General features: G+C 59.7%; 3 protein-coding genes across 4 annotated transcripts; 1 reads left to right on the top strand and 2 right to left on the bottom strand.

Moving 5' to 3' along the window:
- Positions 1-545: 545 nt before the first annotated feature.
- On the top strand, positions 546-11648 carry ENG (endoglin). Its single transcript, XM_082295424.1, has 15 exons — positions 546-669; positions 4606-4763; positions 6873-7007; positions 7581-7743; positions 7936-8092; positions 8248-8377; positions 8617-8791; positions 8878-9020; positions 9153-9290; positions 9591-9635; positions 9737-9847; positions 9939-10184; positions 10385-10448; positions 10520-10621; positions 11049-11648. Exons 1-15 carry the CDS (start codon positions 612-614, stop codon positions 11165-11167), a joined length of 1944 nt encoding a protein of 647 aa, XP_082151550.1. The 5' UTR covers positions 546-611; the 3' UTR covers positions 11168-11648.
- Positions 11649-11828: 180 nt separating this feature from the next.
- Positions 11829-15399, bottom strand: FPGS (folylpolyglutamate synthase). Of its 2 annotated transcripts, XM_082295423.1 has the most exons (14): positions 15250-15399; positions 15091-15144; positions 14910-14974; positions 14718-14832; positions 14548-14625; positions 14191-14252; positions 13986-14088; positions 13829-13906; positions 13612-13759; positions 13434-13532; positions 13103-13253; positions 12927-13002; positions 12523-12589; positions 11829-12426 (listed from the first exon to the last, which is right to left on the bottom strand). In XM_082295423.1, the coding sequence occupies exons 1-14, from the start codon at positions 15364-15366 to the stop codon at positions 11999-12001; spliced, it is 1641 nt and encodes a 546-aa protein (XP_082151549.1). In that variant the 5' UTR covers positions 15367-15399; the 3' UTR covers positions 11829-11998. The 2 variants fall into 2 exon arrangements, with proteins under 2 accessions (XP_082151549.1, XP_082151548.1); XM_082295422.1 differs by having other exon boundaries at positions 12523-13002; positions 15250-15376.
- Positions 15400-18209: 2810 nt separating this feature from the next.
- Positions 18210-24050, bottom strand: CDK9 (cyclin dependent kinase 9). Its single transcript, XM_082295055.1, has 7 exons — positions 23930-24050; positions 22824-22905; positions 22306-22396; positions 20300-20466; positions 19952-20123; positions 19721-19869; positions 18210-18791 (listed from the first exon to the last, which is right to left on the bottom strand). Exons 1-7 carry the CDS (start codon positions 24019-24021, stop codon positions 18426-18428), a joined length of 1119 nt encoding a protein of 372 aa, XP_082151181.1. The 5' UTR covers positions 24022-24050; the 3' UTR covers positions 18210-18425.
- Between the last annotated feature and the right edge of the window lie 3359 nt (positions 24051-27409).

Here is a 27409-nt window from a genome sequence, read left to right as displayed (position 1 = left end):
TGTGGCCGGGCCAAGGGTACAGGCAAGGCAGGCAGTAGTGCTCGGGGGCTTCCCCCTGCCCACCAGAGTGGGCGTCCAGAGCTATGGGGCACCCACTAGCCTGAGACTAGCCCTGCTAGGCTGCTGGCTGGGAGCAGTGGGAGCTGAATGTCGGGGGCAGCCCTCTTGCCCATTGCCTGGGCCAGCGCCTGTCCCCATGGCCTGGGACAGGCCCTCATCCCCATCACTGGGGGCAGCTCGGGAATAATTTGGGTGGGTGGACCCCACCAGAACCCCTGTATCCCATCCCTCCCCTCAGCAGTGCCAGCCCTGGGAGTCCCTGGCTGCACGCACCTACCCCGGGTACCAGTGCCCTCCCCCCGCCTGGGGCGCTTCCAGTGCGCCCCTCCGGAGCTGCAGCTCCGCACGGCGCTGTGGGGAAACTGAGGCACGGCGCCTCCGGGGGACGGGGGATCCATCCTCTCCGCCCCCCCCCCGGCCCCGTCGGCCCGGCCCCAGCGCCGCCAGCGGCATTTCCTCCGCCGCGGACCCTCCTCCGAAGGGAGTCGGTTTCCTGCCGCTGCCGCCGCCCGCACTCGGCGCTGGCTCCCGGGGAGCGGCCGCAGGCGGACATGGGCCCCCGCTCCGTCCCGCTCCTGCCGCTGCTCCTGGCGCTGCTCGGCCGCCCGGGTGAGTGGGGACGGGGGGGCACCAGGGAACCGGACCCCAGGGATGAGACCCGCGGGACGGGACCTCGGGACGGGACCTCGGGACGGGACAGCCGCCGCGGCGGCACCCACCGGTTACTCCGGGTCGGTGGCCAAAGGGGTCCCGGCTGTCCCCGCACAGGCAGTGTCCCCCCCGGGAACCCCCCGGGAGAGGAAATTTTGGGGAGCAGTTCTGATGTGGGAAGGGACAAACCCACCCCGATTCCCGGAACGCACACAGCACAGCCCTGCCGCTCCCTGGGACCCCCGAAATCCCGGCTGCGTCACCGGGGCGTGGGAGGTGTTGAAGACGCCCTGGCTGAGTCCCGACCATGACGGTGGCACACGGGGCTCTGGGTGGCTTTGGTGGCTTCCCGGCACTGTGGAGTATGGAGGGGTTGTCCAGGAGGTGGGGACGAGAAATGGGAAAAAATCCTTAAAACCTTACATGGGATGTGGGGATGGAGCAGGGGATGAGAAATGGGAAAAAACCCTTAAAGCCTCATATGGGAGTTGGGGGCTTATCCGCCTTCAGAGCAGTCAGAGCCACCCTGAGATCCCTGCAAAGCCACAGGGGGAATTTCAAGGAGGGACGCCAGTGCTGGTGGAGCTGGGGGAGAGGGACCTGGGGCACTCAGGGACATGGCCCACCAACAGAGGGGAAGGGACTGGGAAGGCAGCAGCTGCCTGGAGAGGTTGGGGCCAGCGACACTGAGTGTCCTGGCTGGGTTGGTCCCTCCTGGTCACCTTGGGGCCAGTGCTCATGGGTGCTGCTGGGGTGGCCCCACTGCCAGGCTTGATGCCCACTCTCTCATAACACAAGCCTGCCTATGGCTGTGCCAGACAGTCCCTGTCCAGTAAGGCTGTGCCATATGGGCCATGTCCCCTATAGTTGTGCCATACAATTCCCATCCTTGTAGATGTACAGTAAGTCCCGTGTCCTGTGTAACTGTGAGGCTCGGTCCCCATCCTATAGCTGTGCCATTGTCCCTGCCTTATGGCAGTGCCATGGTGTCCCTACCCTATGTAGATGTGCAGTAAGGTCTGTGTCCTCTGTAGATTTCTTGTACAGTCCCCATCCTATAACTGTGCCATATGCTCCACATCCTGTGCCGTTGTGCCACAGAGGTCTTGTCCTTCCTGTCTGTGATGTATAGTCCCTATACCACACAGCTGTGCCATCTGGTCCCCATCCTACAGGCCTGTGCAATGTCATCTGTGTCCTGCGTAGCAGTGCCATGTGTCCATGACCTTTGTATTTGTCCCTGACAGTCTCCATCCTATATGGCTGTGCCATACATACCCTAACAGGGCTGTGCTGTATGGGCTGAGTCCTACATAGCTGTGCCATATGGTCCCCACCCTGAGCGTCTGTCCCTATGGTTCCTGTCCTATTTATCTGTGCTATATGATCCCCATGTTTCGTAGCTGTGGCACACAGTCCCTGTGCTATGTGATGAAGCTATATGGTCCCTATGCAGCTGTGCTATATGAGGCCCATCCTATATGACTGTGCCATATTGTCACTGTCCTAGGTAGTTGTGCCATATGGTGCCCATCCTGAGTATCTGTGCTATATGGTCCATGTCCTGCGTAGCTGTGACATATGGTCTCCACCCTGCCTACCTGTGCTACTCACACCTTGTCCAGGTGCTGCTTCTTCCTCACAGGAACCTCTGGGGCTGGGAGTGCCCACAGCGGGTGCAGTGCTGTGGAACCGGGATGCCCACAGCGGGCACAGTGCTATGGGGCTGGGATGTCCATGGTGGGCACAGTGATGTGGAACTGGGGTGCTCTTGGTGGGTGCATTGTCAGGGTGTCTCACAGACACAACCAGCTTCCAGAGGTGAGGGACTTTGTGCCCCCTCGACAGGGGCCAGCACTGCTCCCCATGGGGTGAGCATGTTCTGGGTCATCCCCTCCCATGTCTGAGGAGAGGCTTCTTGGCACCTGTCTGACTTAGAGAGTGGCAGGAATGATGTGGCTTGAGTCAGGCCTAAAGCCTGGACCCATCCACCCCATCATCTGAGCCCCAGTGCCACCTCAGCATGGTCCAACACCCAGCAGTGGCTCAGAGGATGAGAATTCCTTCTCAGGTTTGCAGTGCAGGGTCCATCCCCATTCCTGACAGGGATCAGCACATTACACAAGTGTCGAGGCAACACAGCCGGATGCAAGGGTGCCAAAGTGTCGCTGCCCATCCCATGGGCATCCTGCGTCGCCAGAGCCACCCTTGACCTGCGCCCCCCACCCCGGTGTTGCTCTCTGCCCAGGCCTTTCATCTGCTCCCAAAACCCCAGGAATTGCCCCCCCCAGCCCCTGACCCACGGGGGAGCCGCAGCGGGATCATCCCCATTCCCTGATCTCAGCTGCACCAAAGCAAGGGAGAGTGCAGGTTGGAAAAACATAAAGTGGATTTTCTTTCTTTCTTCCTTTTAATTTTTTTTCCCTTTCCTGGACTACAAAAATAACAGTGCCCTTATCTGATCACCCCAGCGGCCCAGCTGAGCCCCCTTATCTGATCCTGACATAATGCTGGAGCCCGCTGCTTTCCCCAGGGACAGACAGTGCCCAACTGGCACTGCTGCCCCGCATCCCCTCCACTGGCATCCTTGCCCTGCGCCAGGGGTGAGCCCAGCCACGGCCCCCAGCCCTGCCTGACCTCCCAGCAAGATGCTGCCCAAGGAGTGACGAGCTGCCTGTCCTCTGCCCAGCAGTGCTGAGGCCACACAGCCATGCCCAGTGCCGTCAGGGCAGGAGTGGAAGGGAAGAGGGACACAGCCTGTGGCGCCCAGATAAGCGGCTGTTTATCTTCCTCCCGATGCTGCCGGCCACACGGCCGCCATTCTGGGGGGAGGAAGCGTTGGACAATAAGTGGGCCCACAGCAGCGTCACCAGGGGTCTGTGCCGTGACCCCAGCACCACAGCCAGGCCACCCCAATGGTGAGATGCATGTCAGGGACACTATGATGGGCATGGCTTGGAACGAGTGGCCCTTTGCCAGGTGCTGCATCCTAAAAACTCAGTGACCTGGAGCATCACACCCTCTAGCCGCAGTCCAGTGCGGGTGGCTGGGTGGACCCAGAGTGCAGTCCAGACATCTCCCTGTGCATTGGCTGGAGCCACCAGGGATGGGAAAAGATGGAGTGGGAAGGGACAGAGCTCAGTGGCCACCTCCAAAGGAAAACACAGCATCCCAGGCACTGTCACCCCATAGAAAGCCCCCATCCGTGACCACGGGGGTCCATCTTGCCCAGCCCCCTGGAAGGGAGCACCCATGGGTGCAGACGGTTCCTCGGGGCCAAGTTGAGGACAGCCCGGCCACAGCAGGGCTGCCTGAGACAGAGGAAACTGTCGAGGCACGTGGGGATTTACAGGATCAGGCCTTCAAATGGCTGTTTGCGCTCAGGATTTCCCTTGGCAGCCGCCGGCCGGCCCCGCTCGCCGCGCGCCGCCGGGGGCTTTGGGATGGGGCAAAGCTCACGCCTCAGCGCCCGCGGAGGATGAGCTTTACAGCCATTTCCATACCTGCGCTTCCCATTTTCCTGCGGCGGAGGAATGCGGGGCGGGGAGGGCTTCCGCAACTGCCCCAGCCTTCTGGGCGGCTGGGTGCGAGTTTTGGCACGCGGCAGTGCCGAGCGGGGACAGTGGATTTTTCCAGCCCGGATCCAAGGGTCATTAACGTGATTGCGGAGGGGGCTGGCGGTGGCAGACAGGCCCCGAGCAAACACGTAGCAGATGGTCCCGGGGGTGCTGTGCTGGCGGTGGGGCCGTGCTGACGCCGGGCTGGGGGCTGAGGCTGCAGGGGCAGTGTCGGCGCTGGCGCAGACATTCAACCCCCTCCCGCATCGTGTCAGCCCGTGTTGTGTCACCCCACATCCGTGCGGCGGGGACTGACAGTCTCTTGTTTTCCTCCCAGGCCCCGGGAGAGCCGAGGGCTGTGACCTGCAGCCGGTGACAGCGGAGCCACCCATCATCCTCTCCTATGCCACCAGCACGGTGCCACGGGGCTGCGTCAGCAACAGCTCCCTGGTCACTGGCCATGAAGTCCATGTCCTCAGCGTCAGGTGGTCCAAGGTGGGCGAGAGGGGTCCCAGTGCATCCCCCCAGAACATCTCCTTACACTGTCACTTCACACTGTCACCACAGCACTGTCACCCTGTCACTGTCCTCAGCAGGCAGGGTGTCCCAGCTGTGAACACTTTCCTCTAACTAAGGAGCAGTGAAAGGACCTGGATTAGCCTCCTCCATGGCACCTTCTCCAAGCTTCTCCTCCAAGCACAGCCATGGGCATGTCTGCCCCTGATGGGGCTTTAAAGACTAGAGGCAAATTCTTTAATAGCCCATGCTGCCAAGCAGATATTCCTGTGCTGGACACCTCAGGACACTCCATTTCCCTGGGGAAGGTGGCCTGGTTCTGGCTCAGGACCTGAGCAGAGCCACGGGTACCCAACGGTGACCACACTGGGGCGGGAGGGAGGGATGGAACGTGGAATGGAGGAAGGGATGGAAGGTAGAATGGAAGAAAGGATGGAGGAAGAGATGGAAGGAGGGATGAAGGGAGGGATGGAGGAAGGAGTGGCAAGCAGAAACCTGTCTGCCAATGTTGGCATGGCCGTACCGAGGGGTTATAACCACACTGTGGGTGCTTTGGGGCAAGGATGGTGCAGGGCAGTGGCAGGGCTGGCGCTGGTACTGGCTGGCACTGTTGGGTGGGTTTGCACCAGCGCATGGGTTTGCATGGCAGCTCTGTAGGACAGCCTGGCTTCTCTCAAGCTGGCTGGGGCCCAGCACCCGATTTTGGCCCAGCCCTGGGCCACCCGGCGCCACACTCCCCCCTCTCTGCCACCTCCCAGTTCTCCCAGTTCTGCTTTTGGAGCAGAGGGGGAGCCAGGCCGGGAGGCGCTGGGGAGGGTCGATTTTACAAGGACTCCTCTGGCCTAGCCTGGTGTGACCTGGCCTTGGCATCCTGGATAAGTGCCAGGGCTGGGGGTGCCCCGGGGTTGTCACCAGCGGCAACAGGGGACACGCACTGATGTCACGGCTGCGGCACCGAGCCCTGTGGCGCGCAGGGGAAGCTGGGCAGGGACGCGGCTCCACTTATAGAAGAATTACTGGAAGCTGCTTTCTATAAGCAGATCCCCACGACGAAAAAAAAAAGGAGAAGAAAAAGAAAAAAAATAACCGAAAAGGCGGCGGTGGGGAGCGCCGAGGCTCCCGCCACTCGCGCAGCCAAACAATGGAGTGCCACAAAACACGCGGCAGGAAAAACAGCCGCCACCAGCTCCTCCCCAGCGCTCGGGGCCACCCAGGGTCCCTGGCCACCCACGCTTGCCACGGGGCCATGGCCAGGCCGGGATCCTCATCCCACCAGCCCTGTGCCCGGCACTGGCAACAGCATCCACCCACCCAGTCCCCGGCTGGTTTTCTCTGCCCACTGCCTGGCTCAGAACTTTGAGAGCTGTTATTCAGGCAGCAGTTGCCAAATTTAGCACCTGGAGTTTTGACTTCCCCATCCGGATTTCTGGCTGGAGGCAACCAGGGAGTGCTAGCCACAAGGAATGTTGTGTGCCACCACTGTGCCCAGGCATCTCTGCACCTGAGGCTGGAGCAGCTGCACCATGCTGGGATAGGGCTGGGAAACCTGCCAGGGGAATGTCCCAGTGGCCAGGGTGGGGATTCTCCAGTCTTCAGTGGGAGACATCCCAGTACCTACAGTGAGGATGCTCTAGTGCCCAGGGTGGAGATGCCCTAGCCCAGTGCAGGGATGCTCCAGTCCTCAGTGTGGGGATACCCCAGTCCACAGAGGGGTGACATCCTCGTACCCAGTGCAGAGATTACTTCGTCTCTAACTCAAGGATGCCCTGGTCCCTAAGAAGGGGGTGCCTAGACCCCACTATGTGGGGTGTCCTGGACACCGGTGTGGGGATACCACCATCTTCCAGGTGGGGATACCGCTGGTCCCTTGCTTAGGGGAGCCAGGGAGTGTTTGCCCCTGCCAGTGTGGGTACACACCCATGTGGCATCCCTGCCCCCTAAACCCACCCATGGCTGCCTCTTGCATGGCTCATCCTCAGGGCCAGCCTGAGGTCTCTCCTTGCTCCCTCTGGCTTCAGGGGGCAGCCAGGAAGGTGACAGCAGTTGGGGCTTGGTGGCATGGTGTGACACTCTCCTCTTCCACCCCAGGCCTCTCCTGTCCCACTGATGGTAACAGCCACTCCACGAGATGATACCTGCAGCCGGTCAGCAGTGCTCGTTCTCCTCTGCGCCCGCTGCTCTGCCAGCATCACCTCCCCGTGCTCAAACCTGATCATCCGCACCGTGAGTGCCACAGACCATCGGGAGCAATCCCAGGGGGAAGCAGGGCTGGGGCCATCCATGGGGGTGTTTAAGGGTGTCACTGGTCCCCCTGATTACCAGACATGATGCTTGTGGTGCCTCAGGGAGGAGGGGATGCTCCTGACCATTGCTGGCGGCGCCGAGCACTGGGCTGGCCAGGCAGGGAATGACGCACAGGGCTGGAAAAAGCTCCCATTTCCTCCGGCTGGCGGGAGGAAGGTCAGAGATGGGGTTTGGCTCCAGTGAGCTGAGCCGGGGTCAGGCGCTTTGTTAGCAAAATAAACCTCCTGCTTTGTTTGTGGCTAATAATAAAGTGGGCTGAGCCCTCCACGTGCCGCTGGCCGCTCTCGCTGCTCCCAGCTCATGGCCCCGAAAATCCCCATTCATCCAGGGTGACCCCCAGCCAAGGCTCCAGGGACACTCACCTGTTTTAGGGTTCACATGTGTACCCTGCACACTGTGGGGAAAGTTTTCCTTGCTTTCCCATGCCAGCCTGTGTAAGGGAGGGATGTGCCTTGCCCCTCACCCTGGCTTAGGCTGTCACTTGGCCCACAGGATGCCCACCTCAGCCCGGAGACCATTGGAGCACCAAACCCTGAGCCACCCATGGTCTCCAGCAAGGAGGAGCTGCTGACCTGGGCTCTGGCTACCTATGGGGGCATCACATCATACAGTGAGCTGCAGGACCCCCGCAGGGTCCAGCTCCACCTGGGAGAAGGTGCGTGAGGCTGGGGCTAGCACTGGGGGGCTGGAGTGGGCAGTAGTGATCTTCCTGCTCCAGAAGGGTAACAACCTCCTGGGGCAAAGCACCTTCCCCGGGGAGATGCCATGGGGACTGATGCCTCTGGCCCTGAGCCTCTCCCTACCCCCTGAGCCCAGTTTGACTTAGATGACCCCACCGCCTACACAGATGCCCACAGCCCTCCAGAATGCATTCCCCAGGAGCACTTCAATGCCATTCTGCACCTTGAGACTGAGGTCTTCTTCCACGGGGTGAAGAGCTGCTCACGTAGTGACGCCCAGAGTTCCAGGGCTGCTCACATCGTCCATCTGCAGTCGGAGCCCAGGTACCACGGTGCCAGCAGTGGGACAGGTGGTGGGATATGCTTGGAGATGCTTGGGAAAGTGTTAGGGTGTCTCAAAGGCAGAGCCCCACATCCTGAGTTGGATGTGGGACCTGTTGGTGGGGAATGCTGAGAAGGGAGGTCTTGTGGTTTTGCAGCTCCCCTATCAAAGAGGTGAACCTGTCTCTGAGCTGCCCCGAGAAATCTGTCGGCAACCAGATGCTCATCCTGCAGAGCAAGGCCAACTTCACCTGGTCCCTCTCCTTGAAGTGCTACATCCAGTTACTGGTAGGCTGAGGGGAACGTGTCTTCCCCACCACCCCCACCAAGGGGTCTGCCAGGTGCCCAGGAGATGCTGGTGGCATGGGGAGGGTGGCAGGAGGGTACTTGGAGACATTAGACATGAGGAAGTGGCAGCCCCCTTGCTGCAAGCCCTCATAACTGGGATGAACCCTGCCTCATGCACCCCCAGCTATCCGGTCTCCACTTAGCCCCTCTATGCTTCCCCCCTTTCCTCCTCACTGCAGGTCTCTGGGAGTTACAGGATGGTGCCCTTATTCCCAACGCTGTTCCCTGGGGTTCTCTTGCCTGACACAGAGCAGGACCTCATCGCTAAAGCCTTCGAGAAGAACTACAGTGTCATTGCCTCCTACTCTGCCATCCCTGCCAGCACCCACATCAGCCTGGAGATCCAGGGGCACGGTGAGGCCTCCGGCACCCCAGGGCTGGGCGGGATGGGGGCTCCCACCACTCCCACTCAGCCCCCCACTCATCTTCCTGTCCTGCAGAGATGGCCAAGACACCTGTGACAACCACCCCCCTTGTCATCACACAGCCCTCAGACTTGCCCCACCAGGTGCTGCGCACACTCAAGCCCTGGAAGTGCACAGATGAAACCATGGAGATCGTCATCATCAGGTCTTACCTGGAGGTGAGGAGAGTGGAGAGGGGTCCCAATGTCCACCAACATCACTCAAAAGTTGCATTTTCCTCTGGGTGCTTGGGGTGGGTGGCACGGGACTGTCTCCAGTCAGTGGATGACTACAGTGTGCTTTCCTCCCAGCCGATCAAGGATGTGGTGAACATCACCCTGAGGGACATCAGCTGCCAGGCAGAGAAAAATGCCACCCACTTCATGTTGAAAAGCCCCCTCAGCCACTGTGGCACATCACTGGAGGGCAGGGGCTATGCCAACAATGAGGTGAGAGGGGGGCTGGCTGGGGGTGTTGCCCCCAGCCCCACTGATGGACCATGAGAGCTTCAGTGATTGCCATTGGGGCTTCTCCACCAGGACCTCCTTGCTTTTGCATGGCTGGAAACATCATACTGCATTCCAGGGCTGAGATGGAGGGGGAGTGTGTGGGTGGGACAATCCCATCCCATCCCATCCCATCCCATCCCATCCCATCCCATCCCATCCCATCCCATCCCATCCCATCCCGAAAACAGACCCCAGCAATGGGGACCACTTGACTGACCCAACCTTTCTGCCTTGTTGCAGCTCATCCTCAGCCTGGCCAAGGATGCAGTGCTCCGGAGTGTGCGGGTAAGGGCTGGGTTTCCCGCCGTGCCCAGGGGTGGAAGAAGGTGCCAGTGTCAGTGTCAGCTGGGTGCTGGGTGCCCCCTCAGTGCTGCTCCCTCTTGCAGGTGGGCTTCCAGTGCGAGATCCCGCGGGAGCTCTTCCTGCGCCTTTTCCCCACCGCTGCCTTCGAGGCACCACAGACGGAGCTGGAGATCAACAAGGAGGCCTTTGTGCAGGTACTGCCACTGTCCCGGTGCCCAGGCTGGGCAGTCCAGCCATCTCTGGGCCAGTGACTATGACGGTGTGCCCCATTCCCACCCCACGCAGGCATCCATGCGGTGGATGGATCACCCAGCTGACCTGCAGCTGAAGGAGTGCTGGCTGGTGGCCTCAGGGAAGGAGCCAGTGCTGCTGGTGCAGGGTGGGGAGGCCCGTGGCGCTGGGGTGGCCGTGCTGGAGGGCCCTCCCAGCAGCCATGGGAGGAAGGTCTGGCGCTTCCGCTTCACCTACACCATTCCTGAGGATGGACACATTCCCTTCTCTGCCATGCTCAAGTGCAAGGCTGGCTTGCAGGTCAGTGTAACCCCCCACCCTGTGATGCCACCATGCTGGTCCCCATCGGCAGTAGCAGCCTGATGGGTTTGTCCCACACCATTGGGTGATGGATCCAGGAGCAGCATTCCCCAGTCCACAAAAAGCCTGGGGGCCCCCAGCTCTGTCACCCTATAGGGGTGCACGACTTCCCCCTCTCACCCCAACCTCCACCTCCACAGAACGACACTATCTTCGAGAAGGTCCTGGAGGTGACAGTGAAGGATGCCTGGCGGCCGCTCAGCTGTGAGTTCAGGGCAAGGGAGGTGGTCAGTGGGAATGGGAGTGGCAGTGCTGACAGTCTCATCCTCCCACAGACCATGGGCTGGGGCTGGCTGCTGTCCTGGGCATCACCTTTGGTGCCTTCCTCATCGGGGCACTCCTCACTGCTGGGCTCTGGTACATCTACTCACACACCCGTGAGTATCCACCACCGCTGGGGACCCCCGTAGTGGGATGGGGGTGCCACGTGCATGTACCTTACTGGGTTGCCCATTTATCCCTCCTGGTCAAAGTCCCCAGGTGAGCCAGAGACCAGGCTGCTCCACTGCCCTCATCTGTACAGTCCTGGCAATGCTACAGGGGAATAACCCTGCTCCAGGTGCCTACAGCTCCTCAGGGTCCCGCCTACTTGACTGGGGGCCCTTCTGCCATCTGCCCTCACTCCTGCTCCTGGTGCCCCATGCTCATCTCCATCCTAGGGGCTGTGGGGCCAGCTGGGGAGTGATCCCTGAGGGTTTGTGTATGAGGGCTGGAAGGTCCCATGGGACTGAGCCAAGGCCACCACTGTTTGCCCTGAGTGTGGTTTCCCCTTGGTGTTTCCCCGTGGCGGGCGGTGTGAGCCAGGTCCCATCTCCAAACTGCAGCCGGTTTCCAGCACAGCGCCGGCCTCGGAGAGCAGCAGCACCAACCACAGCATCGGCAGCACCCAGAGCACCCCCTGCTCTACCAGCAGCATGGCCTGACGCCCCCGGGACCCCCTGAGCCCACGCAGCCCCCGGCCAACGGACTTAGGGACCCACCCCAGTGCCACTAAGCTGATTTTTTGCCCCAAACCTCAGGCCGAGCCCAGAGGGGGCCTCCATTACTCATTCAGTGAATGCTTTGGCCCCCCAAGGGCAGCCCACGCCGGGGGGGGGCACCCTGCAACCCCCCTGGGGTCCCCCGCTGCAGTGGGGAGGCAAAAAGAGCAGCTATTGCCAAAGCCTCCCACAAGGCTCCCCATCAAATGGGGGGGGGAAGAAGTGGGTGCCCCCTGGACATGCCCCAGCACTTGGGGTGACCCCCGTGCCCTTCCTGCATCCCCCCTAGAAGGCAGCAGGCACCCTTGGGAGCAGCAAGAGGTTTATTTGTGGAGGATGGTGCAAGGCTGCTGCCCTCCCACAGAACAACGGGCAGAACCCACCACGCCCCCAGCTCCCTGTCCAAGTTACAAACTCTTATCAATAATAAAAATCTTCCCTATGTTAAATTAATCGCGCCCTGATGCCAAGCCTTGCCACAGCTTGAGGCTCCCACCTACCAGCCCCCCAGGCACTGAGACCTCATCACAGCTTGAGGCAGCCCCCCACACCCTGGGGGTCCCCCCAGTCAGTCTCACTACGGAGGGGATGGAGGCCAGGAACATCCCTCCATGGACAGTGTCCCGGGAAGGGCACAGGCAAAAGGCACTGGGGTGAAAACAGCCATGCCAGGATGGGGTGGGGAGGTCCCACGTACCCTCCAGATGCCTCTGAGCATCAATGGGGGCAAAAGTGTTGCTTCAAGTAAACAGAGGTGCAAAGCCCCGTCCCCCATTACTGGGACAGTGCAGGGTCAAGCAGCCGCAGGGCCCCCCCCACCAAGTGCAGGCTGCCGGTTACCAGGACACGGACAACGGCTGCCTCCCGCAGCAGCACAGCCCCACTGCTGGCTGCGGGGTGGGGGTGAGCCCCCGAGGCTGTGGGGGCTGCCAGATGGGGGTCCCGACCCTGTGCTACCCACTGCAGCGCCTGGGCCAGGCACGGGAACACGAGGGCTGGGGAATTGAGCGGTCGTGGGGCTGGGGGCACCAGGAGCAGGGAGCCTCGGGTAGGGGCTGGCTGCAGCAGCCCGCCCACCCACAGGGGAGATGGGAGCCAGGGGTCCTGGCCCACTTTTTCCTCCAGGAGCGTTGTCCACGTCCGCTGGTTCTCCAGGCAGCGGGTCAGGGCATTCTCCAGCGTCACGTTGAAGTTTTGCTGGTCTGGAAGTGATGAGGACAGCAGTCAGGGATTGCAGGGGGAGCTGGGGAGGGATCAGGATGGGGGGTTGTGGGAGACCCTGTCTCCCCAGCCCTCACCTGCGTTGTTGGCCACCGACACCTCCGTGAAGTTGGGGCAGAAAACAGCGTAGTCGAAGTGACAGGGCTGCAGAGACAGGAGGAATCAGCACTGTGGGAACCCTCAGGACCCACCCATGGGATTTCCACTGGGACCAGTCCCATACCAGTGGGGTTACAGGGGATGGGGCAGGGGGTGATCCAAGTCCCTTCCCCACACCCAGGGCTATGAGACCCCTGCAGGGGGGAGCTGAGGTGGGATACACCCCGGGACAGCAGGGTGGGCAGACAAGACAGACAGACAGACAGACAGGGTGCCAGCTCCACCTCACGGCTCCCTGCACCCACAGCAAAATGGGTCCCAAGACAGGCAGAGAATCCAGGCATCCAGGCACAGTGACCCCCCCGTGCCCCCCAAACCTCACCACCAGCAGCTTGAGCAGTGCCGCCGTGTCCCGGTCGCCTGTGGCATTGAAGAGCAGCACACGCACCTCAGAACCACTGCAGGGAGAAAGGGCAGGTGGCCCATGCCCCCAGGGGACCTCCAGCACCACCACCACACCCCCACAACGTGCGTCCTCCCCTTGCATCCTTTCCTTACTCATGGGGCTTGTCCTGGTTGAGGGCGGCCTGGCGGAACCAGCGGACACAGGCCTGGATGCTGCTGGTGGTGTGAGCTCCGTCCAAGTACCACGTCACAGGACCATGGGAGAGCACCTGAGTCCGGCCCAGCCACTCTGTGTCCCGCAGGCCTGGGGGAACACAGGGCATGGCTGGGACCCTCATACCTTCCCCAACACCAGCACCCCCATGGGGATCCAGTGTAAGGCAGACTGTGCCCTCCAGCACACACGGCAGTGGCTGGAGTCCAGCATGGCCCCGCTAAGCCCTGTGACATGGCGATGGGGGGTCCCAGCATGACCATACTGCACCTTGAATCATGGCATCAGTCAGTCGGAAGGCAGGCGCCACTGGCACTGGCCTCCCCACGAGCTCGGTGCTCGGCAGCACTTCCTTCAGCTCCCCAAGAGCTAGGGAGGACAGGTATCCCACTGAGACCTCAGGGGCCCTGGTGGGGTCAGGCCCCCTGTCCCCATCCCCCCACCTTACCCTGGCAGCCACGGCGCTGCAGCCACATCCGCGCCAGCTGCAAGGCCAGGGCGGCGTTGGAGCGCTGGTGGGCACCCGCCAGCCCCAGCTCCAGCGCCCGGCAGCCCTCCTCGAAGTCATCCAGCTCTGGGCAGAGGTAGAGGGGACACTGCGGGGAGAGGAGGCTGAGCCCCCCGCCATGGGGCACCCTCCATCCACACCCCTGCCACCAACTCACCTTCCGCTCCTGGGCTCGCTCCCTCAGCACCTCCAGCGGCCGCTCTGGCTGCGCCACGGTGAATGCCGGCACACCTGGCTGGGAAGGATGGGGGTGCTCAGGAACATGGGGGAACACACCCCAAAAACACAAGAGAGAGAAGACCAGGTCTCCTTACCTTAAAAATGCCCCCCTTCTGCCAGGCGATCTTCTCCATGGTGTCCCCTAGGATGCTGGTGTGGTCGATGCCCAGGGAGGAGACCCCACACACCACCGGTGCCCTGGGGATGCAGCACGGCAGTTTCCCTGCTGTTCCGCCCTCCACTGTGGGGACATCAGACCCTGGCAGCCCTGGGGATAGGCTCAGCCCTGCCAGCTCCTACCTGATGATGTTGGTGCAGTCATAGGTGCCGCCAATGCCAACTTCCACCACCGCCAGGTCCACCTGGGGACATGGGGACACTGGAGCCATCAGAGCCACCAGCAGCATATGTCCCCATGGATTCAGGGATGTGGGTGGAGATGGGTCCCTGCCACCACCCCTTCCAAACACACACCTAAGCACACCCCGCTATGTATGGGAGAATCATGCACCTGGCACAGCATCCCCTGTTTACAGCCACGATAGCCTGACCCACACAAATTCTGCCCCAAGTGCGGGCTGGATCCCACATCCCCCCTCCCTGAGGTCCCCACCAACCTGACATCTCTGTCACAAGCTGGAGGCCACCACCACTGACCTTCTCCTGCAGGAAGACGTGGAAGGCCATGATGGTGAGGAAGCGGAAATACGCCGGCATGCTGGCATGCACTGGGTCCTGCCAGGCAGAGCAGGGTGAGGGTGAGCACATGGCCCTGGGAGCAGGGGACCCAAGGGAGGGACCACCCCCAGAAACCCTGCTGCCCCCACCTTGGTCTCCTCCAGGCGGTTATAGACCAGCCAGAAGTACTTGTTGAAGAGGTCCTTGCTGATGGGCTGCCCATTGATGCGGATCCGCTCGCGCACCTGCACGAGGTGAGGGGAGCTGGGGGTACAGAGCAGGAGGAAGAGTCAGGCACAGCTCCACTGGCCCCTCAAAACCCTCCTGACCCCCATGCCCACCTGTAAAAGCCTGTCTTCAGCCCGTAGCTGCGGAGGATGCATTCAGTGAAGGCACACGCTGAGCCCTGAGGAGACAGAGATGTTAAACCCCCTGTTCCAGAGCAGGGGCAAACAGAGCAAGGGACACCAGCAGCCCCCCCTCAGCCCCCCAATCCCCCACAGCACCGCCCACCCGCCTCACCTTGCCCTTCGTCCCCGTGACGTGGATGATGTTCAGTCGATCCAGGTCCTCGACCTGTAAGAGTTCAACCACCCTGTGAGATCCCCGTGGCAGTCAGTGTCAAGCATGGTGGCACTGCTGGCAGGACAGGGGGAACAGGGATGGGGATCAGCCCTTCACCTTCAGTCCGCTCCTCTCCAAAAAGCCCTGCATGGCTTCCAGCTGGGCCTGGGGGTCACCACGCTCCCGCTTCACCTGCTCCAGGTAGCTGGCATTAGTCTGCAGGGTGTTGAGCATCCGGATTGCATCCTGGAAAGACCCCCAGGGTAATCAGGATGGTGCCCATCACCGCAGCCTTGGGGCCATGCCAACCCCCACAGAGCCAGGGGCCAGTCTGCCCAGACCCTGCTGCACCCTAACCCACCCCTTCAGGCTCAGTCCCCTCGGCGGTGTCACTGGTCACCCACGCCGGCAGCATCTCCGCCATGGTGCCGCGGAAACGTGCCGGCAGCACCAGACCTTGTCACGGGGACAGGCTACTTATGGGCAGAGGTTACCCGCCCCTCCCCAGGTGCCCCTTGGCCCCGCGGTGGGGCACAGCACAGCCCAGCGCCGGCACCCACGGCTGCCCAGTGGGACAAGGTCGCCGCCGGCGGGAGCGGGACGCGCTCCAGTGCGCACCCATCCTGCTGGTGCTTAATGAGCGGCGCTAACGAAGCAGCAACGCTGCACCTGCACGGGGCACCTGGGACAAGAGGTCACCGAGCCCGCCAAACCCACGCCAAGGGGACGTGAGCCTGGCGCTGCAACGCCGTGGGCTACAGGGGAGACCCGGCATGGCACCAACCCACGTCCCCAGTGTGGAGACACTCCACCCAGGCAGCCGGACCCTGGCCCACCGGGCAGTGGCACTGGCACCGATGGCGCTTCCAGCTCTGCGGAGCGGGACCGCTCCCGCCCGCCCGGGGGGAGCTCCACGCCGGGAACCGCCATCACCCCCCCACGACAGCAGGCGCAGCCGCGTGCGGCCGCGACACGCCGTGGCTACCGGAGCGGCCGCCGCCGCAGGCCGGGCTCACCCGCGTGCTGCCACGGGGCACGGCGCTTTGCGGGGTGACCCGGGCAGGAAGCGAAGACACGTGGCGCGCGGCAGCCGGCACGGCCCGGGGCTGCGGGAGGCGGCGGCAGAAGGGGGTCGGGAGGGGAGATGTCTCTGCCGCCCCGCGCGGAACCGGAGCCCCATCGCGGCCCCGTGGCCCGCCCGGTGCGCGGCCCCGCGCAGTACCTGGTAGTCCATGGCGGGGGCGCGCGCGGGGCGCGTGCCGAAGCGGCGCCCCCCGGCCCGCAGCGCCCCGCGCAGCGCGCGCAGCCCCCGCGCCACCATCCCCGCCGCGCGCGCGCCGCCCCGCGCCAACCGCGCGCGCCGCCGAGAGAAGGGGCGGGGCCGCCCCCCCTCCCCGGACGCCACCGCCGCCATCTTTGCAACGGGCGGCGCGCGCCACGTCGCACCGGGAGGGAGGCGGGGGCGGCGAGCGCCCCGCGATAGTCCCGGCACCGCGGCAGGGCACGGCGGGCCCGAGCGGGACAGGGAGAGGACGAGGACGTAGCATCAGGCACAACCCGTCTCGAGGCCGTTCAAGCCGTCAGCACAGGCACATGGCCCTACAGCCCCCACCGCCCAAGCCGGGGCACAGGGACCCCCCCGGAGCTCCGCAGCCCCCGCCCGGCAGCACCGCCCCCTCTCGGTGCCGGCGGAGCCCCCAGGCTGCCCGTAGCAGCCTCCTCTGCTCGTGGCAGCGGTACTGATGGGCTCATCCACGCAGCGCGGATTGCGCTGTTCCCCTCTCCCCCACCACCACCGGCTGCCCAGGAGCAGGACAGGGGGCTTAGGGTGCCCGAGCCCGAAGTGCCCTCGGGAAGGCCAGGTGCTGTCGTGCAGGCGCTGCTGTGTCCATTTAGGCAGCACAGCGACAGGAGGTTCACACCAGCTGTTTGGGACAGGACCCTGTTTATCCACAACGGCACAAGTCAACTGGCTTATTGCTCATAATGGACTATTTTTCCAAAGAAATAAAGTCGTCCCCCCCGCAAACAGACACTGTTTCAGAGCCCAAAACCAAGACAGACAGAGGTACCTTGTACATATCTTTTATCATGCCCATTTTTTATCCTGAGAACAGCCCCACTCACCACTGCTTCCTCACACGACCTTACACTACCCACGACACAGCTTTTGTCACTTATTGTTAACAGACAAGTTACCAAGTGCCAAATGCTATCACCAGCTGCCCATGTTGACTCTTGGGATCTGGCATCCATGGGGTTCAGGGAGAAGACGGCTGGCTACAGCTGACAGCCATGGGAAACTGCAGAGAGCAGCTGTGGAGGATCACTTGCTCTCTATGAATTGATCCTGACAAGTTCTGGCATAAGGTGTGCACAGGTCATCCCAGAGTGTCAGGCTAGTCACTGCACCCAAAGAAGGCAGTGGTCTTGTTCTAGTCTCTCATGCAAAGAGCTCCAGGAGAGAGCAGGGGACACATGAGTGTCCCCCTGCTCCCAGCACAGAGTGCCCAGCCCTGCCACGCTATCCTGAAATCCCTGCAGACAGCAGGGCAGGTCTCACCTCAGGCACAGGCCAGTGCTTGCCCACAGCAGGTTGGGTGTATCCAATATGACTCCCAATCGTGGTTTGCAATGAAGAAAGCATGGATGCCACGTGCTGTCACAGAGACCAGCAATTCCCACTGTAAATCCTGGCCACATGGAGCATCCAGCTCTGCCTGCCACCTCCCTGATTTCCTCAATAAGCCCTTTTTTAGGCTAGATCCCAGTCTCCATGGAGAGCTAGTCATGCTATCTAGGGTGACTCTGCCTTCCCCAAGGCACATCTGATGACTCAAAAGCACCTGCCTTGTCCTACATCAACGCTTCAGTGCTCAGAGGATACTCCATGCAGGAGCTACAACAGACCAAGAGAGCTGAGACATCTCCACGCAGGGCAGCTACTCCCAGTCCTGCCAGTCCCCGCACAATTTGCCAAGAGCCCCAGCAGGGACGGAGACACTTTTTCCATCACCAGGTCCGTAACAATTGATCTGCAAGTTTAATGTAACCAATACAGACTTTTGGGAAACAAAATCAGGTTCTGAGACAAAACTGCAAGGAAACAATGTCAAGCTCACAGGTGTCACCTCCCCAAGTCACACAGTTCTGAGGTGGCCGAGAGGAGATGGCCAAGATCTGTTAACGCCATCAGTCACTTCACCTTGAAAAAAGTCCTTTCCCAGACAAAAAGACCTTGCCAGGACATCTCCGATCAATGCAGGGAAGCCCAGCCAGGACCCTACCGGATGTCAAAACACTCTGTCAAATTCAGTCTGGTTGGTGGCAGCTGGGTTCCTGCCTTGGTTCGCCGGCTGCTGGGGCATGTGCCCACCCCTCCTGCGTGGTGGGGCCAGGTACTCAAACATGGACTGGTTGTGGGTGGATAGCATGTTTTTGAGGTCTGAGGGCATGGGGTCCGACCAGAAGAAGTCGTGGTTCAGGGCATCGTCACTGTCAATGCGCTGGGCGGGGTCCAGCACCAGCAACTTGTCGATGAGGTCGAGCGCGTAGGGGTCTTTGACATAGGCCTTGAGGCGATCCTTCACCTTCCGCTTCTGCCCCTTGGGGAGATCCAGCTTCTCGTACAGCTCGTATTTATCCACGTTTGGCCAAACCTGGGAAGGGGCAGGAAAAGGCATTGGCAAGAAATAGTTATGGAAAGGACAAGCCATTTTTGATTCAAACACCCTCAGGCAAACCAGGGTGAGGTCTGCTGAAGTAACAATTCTATTTTATAACCTCCAAGCTGGCAGACCTTGTTCTCACAGCAACAAATAGGCACTAAAGGCTGCACTTATGCCTGGAGACATGTGGACAAGTCAGGGCAGAGTCTTCCTGGTGCTGAAACGATGCTCCAAGATTTCTGGTTCCCCTACAAAAGGAGTACTGGACAGCACGGTTCAAGCCAGCTACCACATCCAGAAAGATAAAGTGAGAACTGATTGCTAAATAATCACCTGGATGTGGCACTGTTTATCTTTAGAAAGCAAAGTCTGCTGCAATCACCAGCACTTATCTAGATCTGGAAGAGACCACAGCAGGTATCTACATGCCAAAGAAAGTGCATCCAGTGTCTTTACAGAATGAATGTGACAGCAGGATGAGGCCTCTGCAGCTGCCAGCACAACATCCCGCAGATCCCAGTCCGGGCTGAGATCCCTCAGCTTGCTCCCCACAAGAGGGCAGGACGAGTTGCTGATAAAGGAGAAGCTGAGAAGGGGCCGGGTGCTCACACCAGAGCTGAGCTGATGCCGCAAATCACAAGACAGAATTCAAGAGGCTTTTCAAGGTGACCAATGCAAAACACCTGAGAATAAAAACCCCCACTCTTCTTTAAGCAGATATTTAGGGTGTTTGTGTGAGTGACAACCCCAAAACACAGGCTAGAAGATTCTCAAGCCTCCTTGCCAGCAGCAGCAGGCACACTCCACTGCTGGGAGCATACAGCAGCCAGCACACAGGGCAGGGAAGAGGCCCGAGTGCCTGGTCCCAGACTCTGCCCACACTCCTGCTCTCCACACCTCATCCCTGCTCTCACCCTCACCTCCGGCGTGATGGATCCACAGAGCTGGCTGATGAGGGTGAGCTGGTGCTGCTCCGTGTTCCCCTGCATGATGGGGCTGCGGGTCCACATCTCTGCCATGATGCAGCCTGCACCCCAGAGGTCAATGGGGGGGCCGTAGTCCCGCTCCCCTAAACGGAGATGCTGAGTTAGTCTCCCAGAGGGCTGAGAAGGGCCAAGAAGCCGGCAGAGCCCACCTAGAGCTCCTCCTACCTAGGAGCAGCTCTGGGGGCCGATACCACAGGGTCACCACGCGGTTGGTGTAGCGGTTTGGCTGGCTGTTCTTAGCCAGGCTGAAAGCTCGAGCCAGCCCAAAGTCCGCCAGCTTCAAGACTCCATCCCGCGTGATAAGGACGTTCGCTGCTTTCATGTCTCGGTGCAAGATCTGTACAAGGACAGACATTGAAGAGTTAAGTGAATAAAGTGCCCTCCTTGGGTGCCTGGGGCCAGCACAATGCTCAGGCTGCAGAAGTGGAAAACAAGGATTTCCCTCCAGCCTGTAATAAGACATCTGCTCCTTGGAAAGCCACCTCTGAGCACAACAGGAGTCTGTCCCATTACCTTGTTCCTGTGGATGTAGTAAAGTCCATTCAGGAGCATCTGCATAACTTTCTTGATCTCTGACAGTGTGAACTTGACGTGGGCATTGCTGAGAAGGCCAGCCAGGTCGTGCTCACAGAAGTCAAACACAAGGTAGATGCTGCCCTTGCACCGGTTGTACGGAGAGGCTGCAGGAGAGGCACAGAGGGGCTGTCAGCAAAGGATCTTTCACCAGGTCATAGCTCCTCTTACCTCCCACCACCCTGCTGCTCATACAACACCCCCTACACAGAATCTCAGGGCACGGGAACACAGAGAACCAGACAGCCTGCAGGCCTCAAGGTCCTTCCTAAAGAAGAACTAAGCAAATCTAGCAACACAAGAACAGGAGATGAGGACTGGTGCAGTGGATGTCATCAGACAGGCAAAGAAAGAGCATGGCAACCTTTGAAAGGTTCACTTTGTGCTGCTCTGGGCACAAAACGGCTGTGGGGTTTCCTCCCTGCAAGCCGTGGTTGCCAGCCAAGCACCAGCAATAGAGGAGGCACCCACAAGACAGCCCTGGGAAAAATGCAGAAACACAGAAAATCTGCCTAATCTCACATTAAAAAGTGAGATTTCCTGCAACCTCAAACAGCATCTGCAAAAATGGACTGATCTTGATCAAACTGACATAAAACTCCAACTGCAATTTTAAGTCAATGACAGCAGACCTCAAGTGAAGCAATCGATTTCAATCTTGTTCCTAGAGAACACATGCAAAATGTTATTAAAAAGAGAGGCTGATTTTCATCAGCTGTATTCAGCAAAACCTGCTGATCAGCATCTCCAACTGGAAAAGCTTAGCCCCCACAGAAGCACACTGCTCTCCTCTCCAGCCAGGAGGGTGTCTGCTACACTGGGTTTGCAGCTCCTCACACGGACACAGCACAAACACACCTTTCCAAGGCAAAAAGAGAAAAGCCTCACATTTGAGAATGGTAAATGAAACATTTCTACTTTACTGTAAACTGAGGTCAAGGTAGATTTGGATGAAAACTGGAATACAAACAAAACATAAGCAAAAAGGGAACAAATGACATATCTACAGAAATATTTACTTTTGGTATGCCAGACACCCAATCATCACAGCTCTTTTAATCACACAGCGAATTAAAACTTAACTTGTCATTGGTGTTTTTACTCATACCTATGCAGACAGTAATCTACACAATTAATCTACAATTGAGTACTGAAGTAACTTGAATTTCCCGGTGCTAGGCCACAGATTTCTGCCCGTTCAGTGACTGGATTTTTTAAAAAACACCGGATACTGGCCAGTTTTGTTTTTATTTCACTGACATGACTGGCTAGGGAAGGGCAGCCTGTAACATCAGCTGTCACTTTCCAAAGTATTTTTCCAGTGCAAATCCATGTAAGAGAATGATGTATAAACTCTAGCAAATGTTATATAGCAGTTTTACTGGAAGCAGAGCCAGGCCAGGTGTGCTGAGCCTGCAAAGCAGTGGGGGCACATGGCACCAGGTGGGAGTGAGGAGGTGGAAGAGCAGCTCAGAACTGCCCATGTGGAATCCCAGTCCTCCCAGCACGAGCAGTTACGTCACGCACAGAAAGAGATGCTGAGTGAGCCTCAGCTGGAGCTGTGTCATCAGCTCAGAGCTGCCACAAACCATCACAAGCCAACCAAGAGAGGCAGCTCCAGGCTCAGGAGCTTCTGCTCCAAAGTCTCTCCAGTGCTGGTTCATTTAAAGCCTCTCAGAAGGGAGTATCCCAGCACAGGCAGCATTCACTGCCATGGCACAGGCATATCCTGGCAGGACTACTACAGCTTTTTCCAGCCGAGCTTCAGCAACATCCTGACTCATTCAGAAACTCTTTTCCAAGATAAGTGACCTGTCACCTGATGTCACAGGCAGGAACAGAGGCCTGTGCTCAGCTAGACCATCCCACTCCCAGCACAAGACACCTGCCTGCTCAGCAGGGCTCAAAAAAGCCATCATTAACACAAGGGAGACCCCGCAAAGTACCTTTGGTCCTGCAGATTTCTATGAGGTTCACAACATTCTCATGCTTGAGCAGCTGGAGGATTTTAATCTCTCGCAAGGCTGTGATGGGAAACTGGAAAAGAGAAACAGAGAATGGAGATTGGAGGTGCAAGAGACCAGGCCATCTCTGCCTAGAGAACAGGAGAGGTGTGACCATGCATCTTGGCAGGTCCTGCCCTCTTCTCCTCAGCTTCCACATTCACACCAGGACATGATACAGCCCAGCTTGAGCTGCAGAACAGCCTCTCTGGCTGCTACCTTCGCTGTTTAAGGTGTTAACTCTCTCCCCAACCCCTGAGCATGTGCTTCACACATCACCCAGTTTTTTCACAAACACAGCCAGTGTGGAGCCCTGTGCTGGGGTTTCCCAGAAGAGAAGAAACACATGGGAAGTGTCACTTCCCAGCAGACATCCCATGCAGCCCAGTCCCTTCAATGCTGCCATGTGCCTCTGCAGCCCAGCTGACAACAGGCCCAATCCAGCCATGCCCCACACTTACCCCTTCCTTCTCATTTTCCATCAACACCTTCTTCAGTGCTACTTTCTTGCCTGTCTGGCGATGTTTGGCTTTGAAAACTTCCCTGTAAAAAAAAAACAGAAAGAAATCTGTGAGCAGTTCATGATGCCTTTTCCTGGTCTTAAAATCAAGAGTCAAACACAGTTAGAAGGGAAAAAAGGGATTTTACCTTGGTATTTATTTTAAGGCTCCTTAGGTACACTACATCCAGGTCGAATGCACCGATATGCACCCCGCAATGCACACCCCCAAAAGATCTGGTATAACATTATAGGTCTTACTAATTAGCATATCTATCAAACATTCCCCAATTAGAAGCTTGAATGAGCCCCCCTCCCCAAGGAGCTTTCCCCTGGATGGTTTTATCTTCGTTTACAGAATGCGTTCTGGAGAGGACCTTGGGGGCACACTATCTTCTACCTATGAAGCTTCTAAAATGTTGAGTCTCTTAGCTGAACAAACAAGTCTAAGAATGTAGGCAAAAAGCACTAAGACTACAGGAGTTGTAAAGAGGTATAACAGGGGTGTAAAAGAAAAGGCAAAAAATCTTCATGGCATCAGCACAAGGAGAAAGGAGCCAGGTGTTCCTGACAAGGAGCAAGCCCAAACAAGACACATTAAAGCACCATACAGAGAACTCTGTGCTGAGCCAATATAGCCACATTCCCCCCGAGCCAAAGGCCCTCAGGATTCACTGAGCCAACAGAGAGCCCAGAGCTCCTGCAGCCTTGCAAGGATTTTCAGTAACGTAGCATATTCTGAGCAAAAACCTGCCCATCTGGAGCCAGGCTGCACATGTGGAGCCAAGGTGAACATCTGGAGCCAAGGTACAGGTCCCCACCATAACTGTTTTCAAGGTTAACTCTGCTCTGCCACAACTGAGAGCGGAGTCTCAGGTTGGGGAAAAGAGGGCCCAAGAGCCACACTGGTTCTCTGAAGCCAAGAGGGGTGACCGGGGAAAGGACACCGGAGCAAGGAGCACCCGGGGCTGGCGCGGATGGGCCGCGGGGCTGGGCCCCGGCTGCAGGCCTGAGGCCGGGGAAGGCCGGGGCCGGGCTGGGGAGGGCCAGGGCCGGCGCGGCACTCACCCGAAGGTGCCCTGCCCGATCTTGGCGAGCTTCTCGTACTTGGAGACCTCGTCGCAGAAGGGACACTCGACCATGTCGTACTGCTTGGCCATGGCGGCCGCGCCGTTGCTACAGCACCGCGTCCCACCCGTTCCGCCACGTGACCCGACGATGCCGTCACGTGACCCGCCGGCCGCCGCGCGGGGCCTTGTGGGCGTTGCAGTCCGCGGCGCCACCGCCATGTTCTCCCCGGCTGTCCCTCGTCGTGGCCCGGGAGCACCGAGCGCTTCCCGGTGCCGGTGGCCCTAAAGAGCATTGCCGTGTGCCCCGTGTGTGCTTAAACACGTCAGGAGTTAAGCAGCACTTCTGCTCCTGCAGCCGCGGCTGTGACGTAGGGATGCAATGGCCAGGCAGGAGGACTTCAGGGTCCGGTTCAGGGGACTCCGAGTTCCTCCCCCGTCCATGGCTGTGTTCAGGTGCAGGACGAAGAGCTCGATCTGGGGCTGTTCGAAACTGGTCCCCAAAGTGGAGAGTGCAGAGAGCCAAGGACAGAGCTGTGGCAGAGGTGGCTGCCAGCATCCTGGTCATGGGAACCACCAGCTCCCTGGAAACGGGAGACATGGATATCGGATCCTTGCTGGGTCCAGGCCACCTTGTCCTGCATGGAGACACTCCTATGGAGCACGCCAATGTCCCCAGCACAAGAGAACAGCTGGTGGGGAGTGCTCATGCTGGCAGCAATGCCACCCACCTCTCAACCCTCAGGGGCTGAGCACCAGATGTGCATGGCAGAGTCCTGTCTGCAGGGCTGAGCCTCATCCACAGAGCTGACAACCTCATCCACAGGGCTGTCACACTCCTCTAGGGCTGGCAGCTTCTTCCACGGGGCGGGCACCCTCCTCTAGGGCTGGCACTCAGAGGTTTTTGGGTGTCCACATCTGCCAGACATGCCCAAAACGGGGTGCAGAGGTGGCTCTTGAGCAGCCAGGCAGGTGCAAGCAGCCACGGGGACTGCAGGAACTGTGGGGACAGAGTGAGGGCAGGCAGGGACAGCAGGGGGGCCGGGAGCAGATGACAACACAGGAGGAAACGCTGAGCGAGTGATGAGTGACTGCGGGGGGGGGCAGGAAGGGAGGAGCGAGCAGGGAAGGGCTTCACAGTTATATTCTTGTCCCTCTTGGTCCCCGCGGCCTCCAAGCACCACAGCCATGGCCGAGGGCCAGAAACGAGGGGGCTTCAAGAAATTCAGTAAGTGGCTGCGGGACAGGGTGGGTGGGCAATGGGGTGCTCACCTGGACATCCCGGTGGGTAGGAGGATGTGTGAGAGTTAGTGTGAGTGTGAGAGTTAGTGTGAGTGTGAGTGTGTGCTCACACGCTCCCCAGGTCATCCCACCCAGGGATGTTTGGAGCTGTGACAGGCTCTGGTCTTGTTAGGAAACTCATTGGGGTGAGGGGCTTTGGGGGTTTCCATCTCCAGGGCTTGGTGCTGGCTCAGGAGCTGGGTGCTGGGACTGGGACCAGTCTGCTGCAGCCCAGCCCTGTGCTGGATGCTGGGATGTGACCAGAGGGATGCACAGCAGGGTTTAAGGGTCTTCACTCTTTAAATCACACCCTTCAGGGTGCACAGCTAGGGTACCAGCTGGTGCTGGGGGCTGAGGGTGGCTAGGACCCAGGGTGCTCCAGCAGCACAGGGATGGGGGTGACACAGAGGAGCCGGGGTGGGAGCCTGGGAATGGATTCCCACTGGCTCTTCTGGGAGGAAGTGCTCCATACCCACAGGGAGCGAGCTCTGCACTTTCTCACAGACCTCGGCTTTCCCCCGGAACCCTAGGGAGAGGTTGCAGAGGCCTTCACCCCATTCCCAGCACTGGGTTGTGCTCTCTGCATTCCTGCCGCGGGGCCGGCGCCAGAGGGGGGCCAGTCCCTCCGCTCCCCCGGGACCCCTCCACTGGCCAAACCCGCGGCCCCATCCCAGCTGGGATTTTCCTTTGTGGCAGAGTGGTGGGGAGATGGGGAAATTGCCCAGTGCTGGCTTTCCCACCTCGCAGCAGTGCCAGGAGCAGCAGGTAGCAGAAGATGCTTGGACTACAAGGGGATGTTTTGCCAAAGTAGTTTTGCCTCTAACTGCACTCAGGCCACAAGGTTTCTGCCTTGCAGAGGGGCTTTTGGGATGCAGCCCCTTCGCCCTGTCCAGCTGCAGGGATGCCCCGCAGAGGCTGCAGGTGGGAATCCGAGGGCCGAGCAGCCCCGGACACCCGGGTCCCTGCTCAGCACCTCTGCAACGTGTCGCTTCCTGCCCCGGCAAATCCGCCGTGCTCTGCAGAGTCCCAGGGCGGCATCAACATTGCAAAACCCCTGGTGGCCGCCCACAGCACTCGGAGCAGGCAGGGAAACCCTGCTCAACAGCACTGCGGCCACAGGCTGGCTCACCCCGTGTGCTGACACCAGCACCGGCACCAGCACCATCCAAGGCTGCGCTGCAGCAGCAGCACACTGAGCTGAGCTGGGGCTGAGGTGTGAAATGCAAAGCCGCCTGCCGGAGTTACAAATATTTCTCCGGCGAACATGTTCGTGCTCAGCACTTGCAGGTGGCAGCTGGAGCTGGCGAGGGGCCGGGCGAGGAAGTGGGGAGGTTATCTCCCGCCCGCAGCAGCGCCCGTGGCTGGTTCCTGCTCCACCGTGCTGGCGAGACATGCACATGTGGGCAGGTCATGTGTGTTCAGGACCCCCATCCCCCGGGGAGATGCTGTGTGTCCCATTCTTGCATCCTGCAGGGCTGCCCTGAGGCTGTGGGAATGGGCACAGCCCTGCCCAGAGTCCCCCGGGGAAAGCAGGCAGGAGGAAAAGATTTGAAATAATTTCTAGAGCTGCCTGCTCACCTGCTCGCCCCTCAGCTGTGGTGGGAAGATGCAGCCGTTAGATTTGCCAGGGCACAGGAGACTTCTGCTCCCCGAGGGACCAGGGCAGAGTTCCCGGGTTCCCAGCAGAGACACCTCAAGCAGCATCACATACACCCCAGCCCACGGGGATGTCATGCCAAGCGGGGACTGCAGATGTGGATGTAACAGAGTGACACCAGGCTGCACAGTGCCCCATGCCCACCCCAACCCAGGACCAGGGGCTCTAGGACCCCCCATCATCACACCGTGCCAGCAGTAACCCTACACTCACCACTCCTTTCTCCTTGCCAGAGTTTTTCAAGTTCAAGGGCTTTGGGAGCCTGAGCAGCATCCCCCGCTCCTTCACCTTCCGGCGCATGTCTGCGGTCCCCAACTCTCCCGAGAGCCTCAGGCCACATCTCTCACCTCCCCATGGCTTCCTAGGGGAGCCCTTTGACAGCATCCAGGATGATCTCAACACCGTGCCCAAGAGCCCTGGTCCCTACGCCCGGTCATCGGAAATGTACAGCCACATGGGCACCATGCCCAGGCTGAATCTGGGCAAGGCAGGGAAGAGCCTGGGCAAAGACAAGAGTAGCCAGAACTGCCAGGAGAAATGGAC

The sequence above is a fragment of the Coloeus monedula genome (assembly GCF_965178545.1).
Source record: "Coloeus monedula genome assembly, chromosome: 21".
Lineage (NCBI taxonomy): Eukaryota > Metazoa > Chordata > Aves > Passeriformes > Corvidae > Coloeus > Coloeus monedula.
This window is presented reverse-complemented; position numbering and strand designations above follow the sequence as displayed.

Coding starts and splice junctions, on each gene's coding strand:
- CDK9 (XM_082295055.1), bottom strand. CDS start 24,021: ATGGCCAAGCAGTACGACATGGTCGAGTGTCCCTTCTGCGACGAGGTC. Junction 20,467..22,305: donor AGAAATCTGCAGGACCAAAG/GTACTTTGCGGG, acceptor CCTCTCCTGCAG/CCTCTCCGTACAACCGGTGC. Junction 18,792..19,720: donor GTGGATCCATCACGCCGGAG/GTGAGGGTGAGA, acceptor GCCCCTTCCCAG/GTTTGGCCAAACGTGGATAA.
- ENG (XM_082295424.1), top strand. CDS start 612: ATGGGCCCCCGCTCCGTCCCGCTCCTGCCGCTGCTCCTGGCGCTGCTC. Junction 10,185..10,384: donor AGTGCAAGGCTGGCTTGCAG/GTCAGTGTAACC, acceptor CCACCTCCACAG/AACGACACTATCTTCGAGAA. Junction 10,622..11,048: donor GTACATCTACTCACACACCC/GTGAGTATCCAC, acceptor GGTGTGAGCCAG/GTCCCATCTCCAAACTGCAG.
- FPGS (XM_082295422.1), bottom strand. CDS start 15,366: ATGCTCAACACCCTGCAGACTAATGCCAGCTACCTGGAGCAGGTGAAG. Junction 14,089..14,190: donor GACTGCACCAACATCATCAG/GTAGGAGCTGGC, acceptor CTGCATCCCCAG/GGCACCGGTGGTGTGTGGGG. Junction 13,907..13,985: donor AGAAGGGGGGCATTTTTAAG/GTAAGGAGACCT, acceptor CATCCTTCCCAG/CCAGGTGTGCCGGCATTCAC.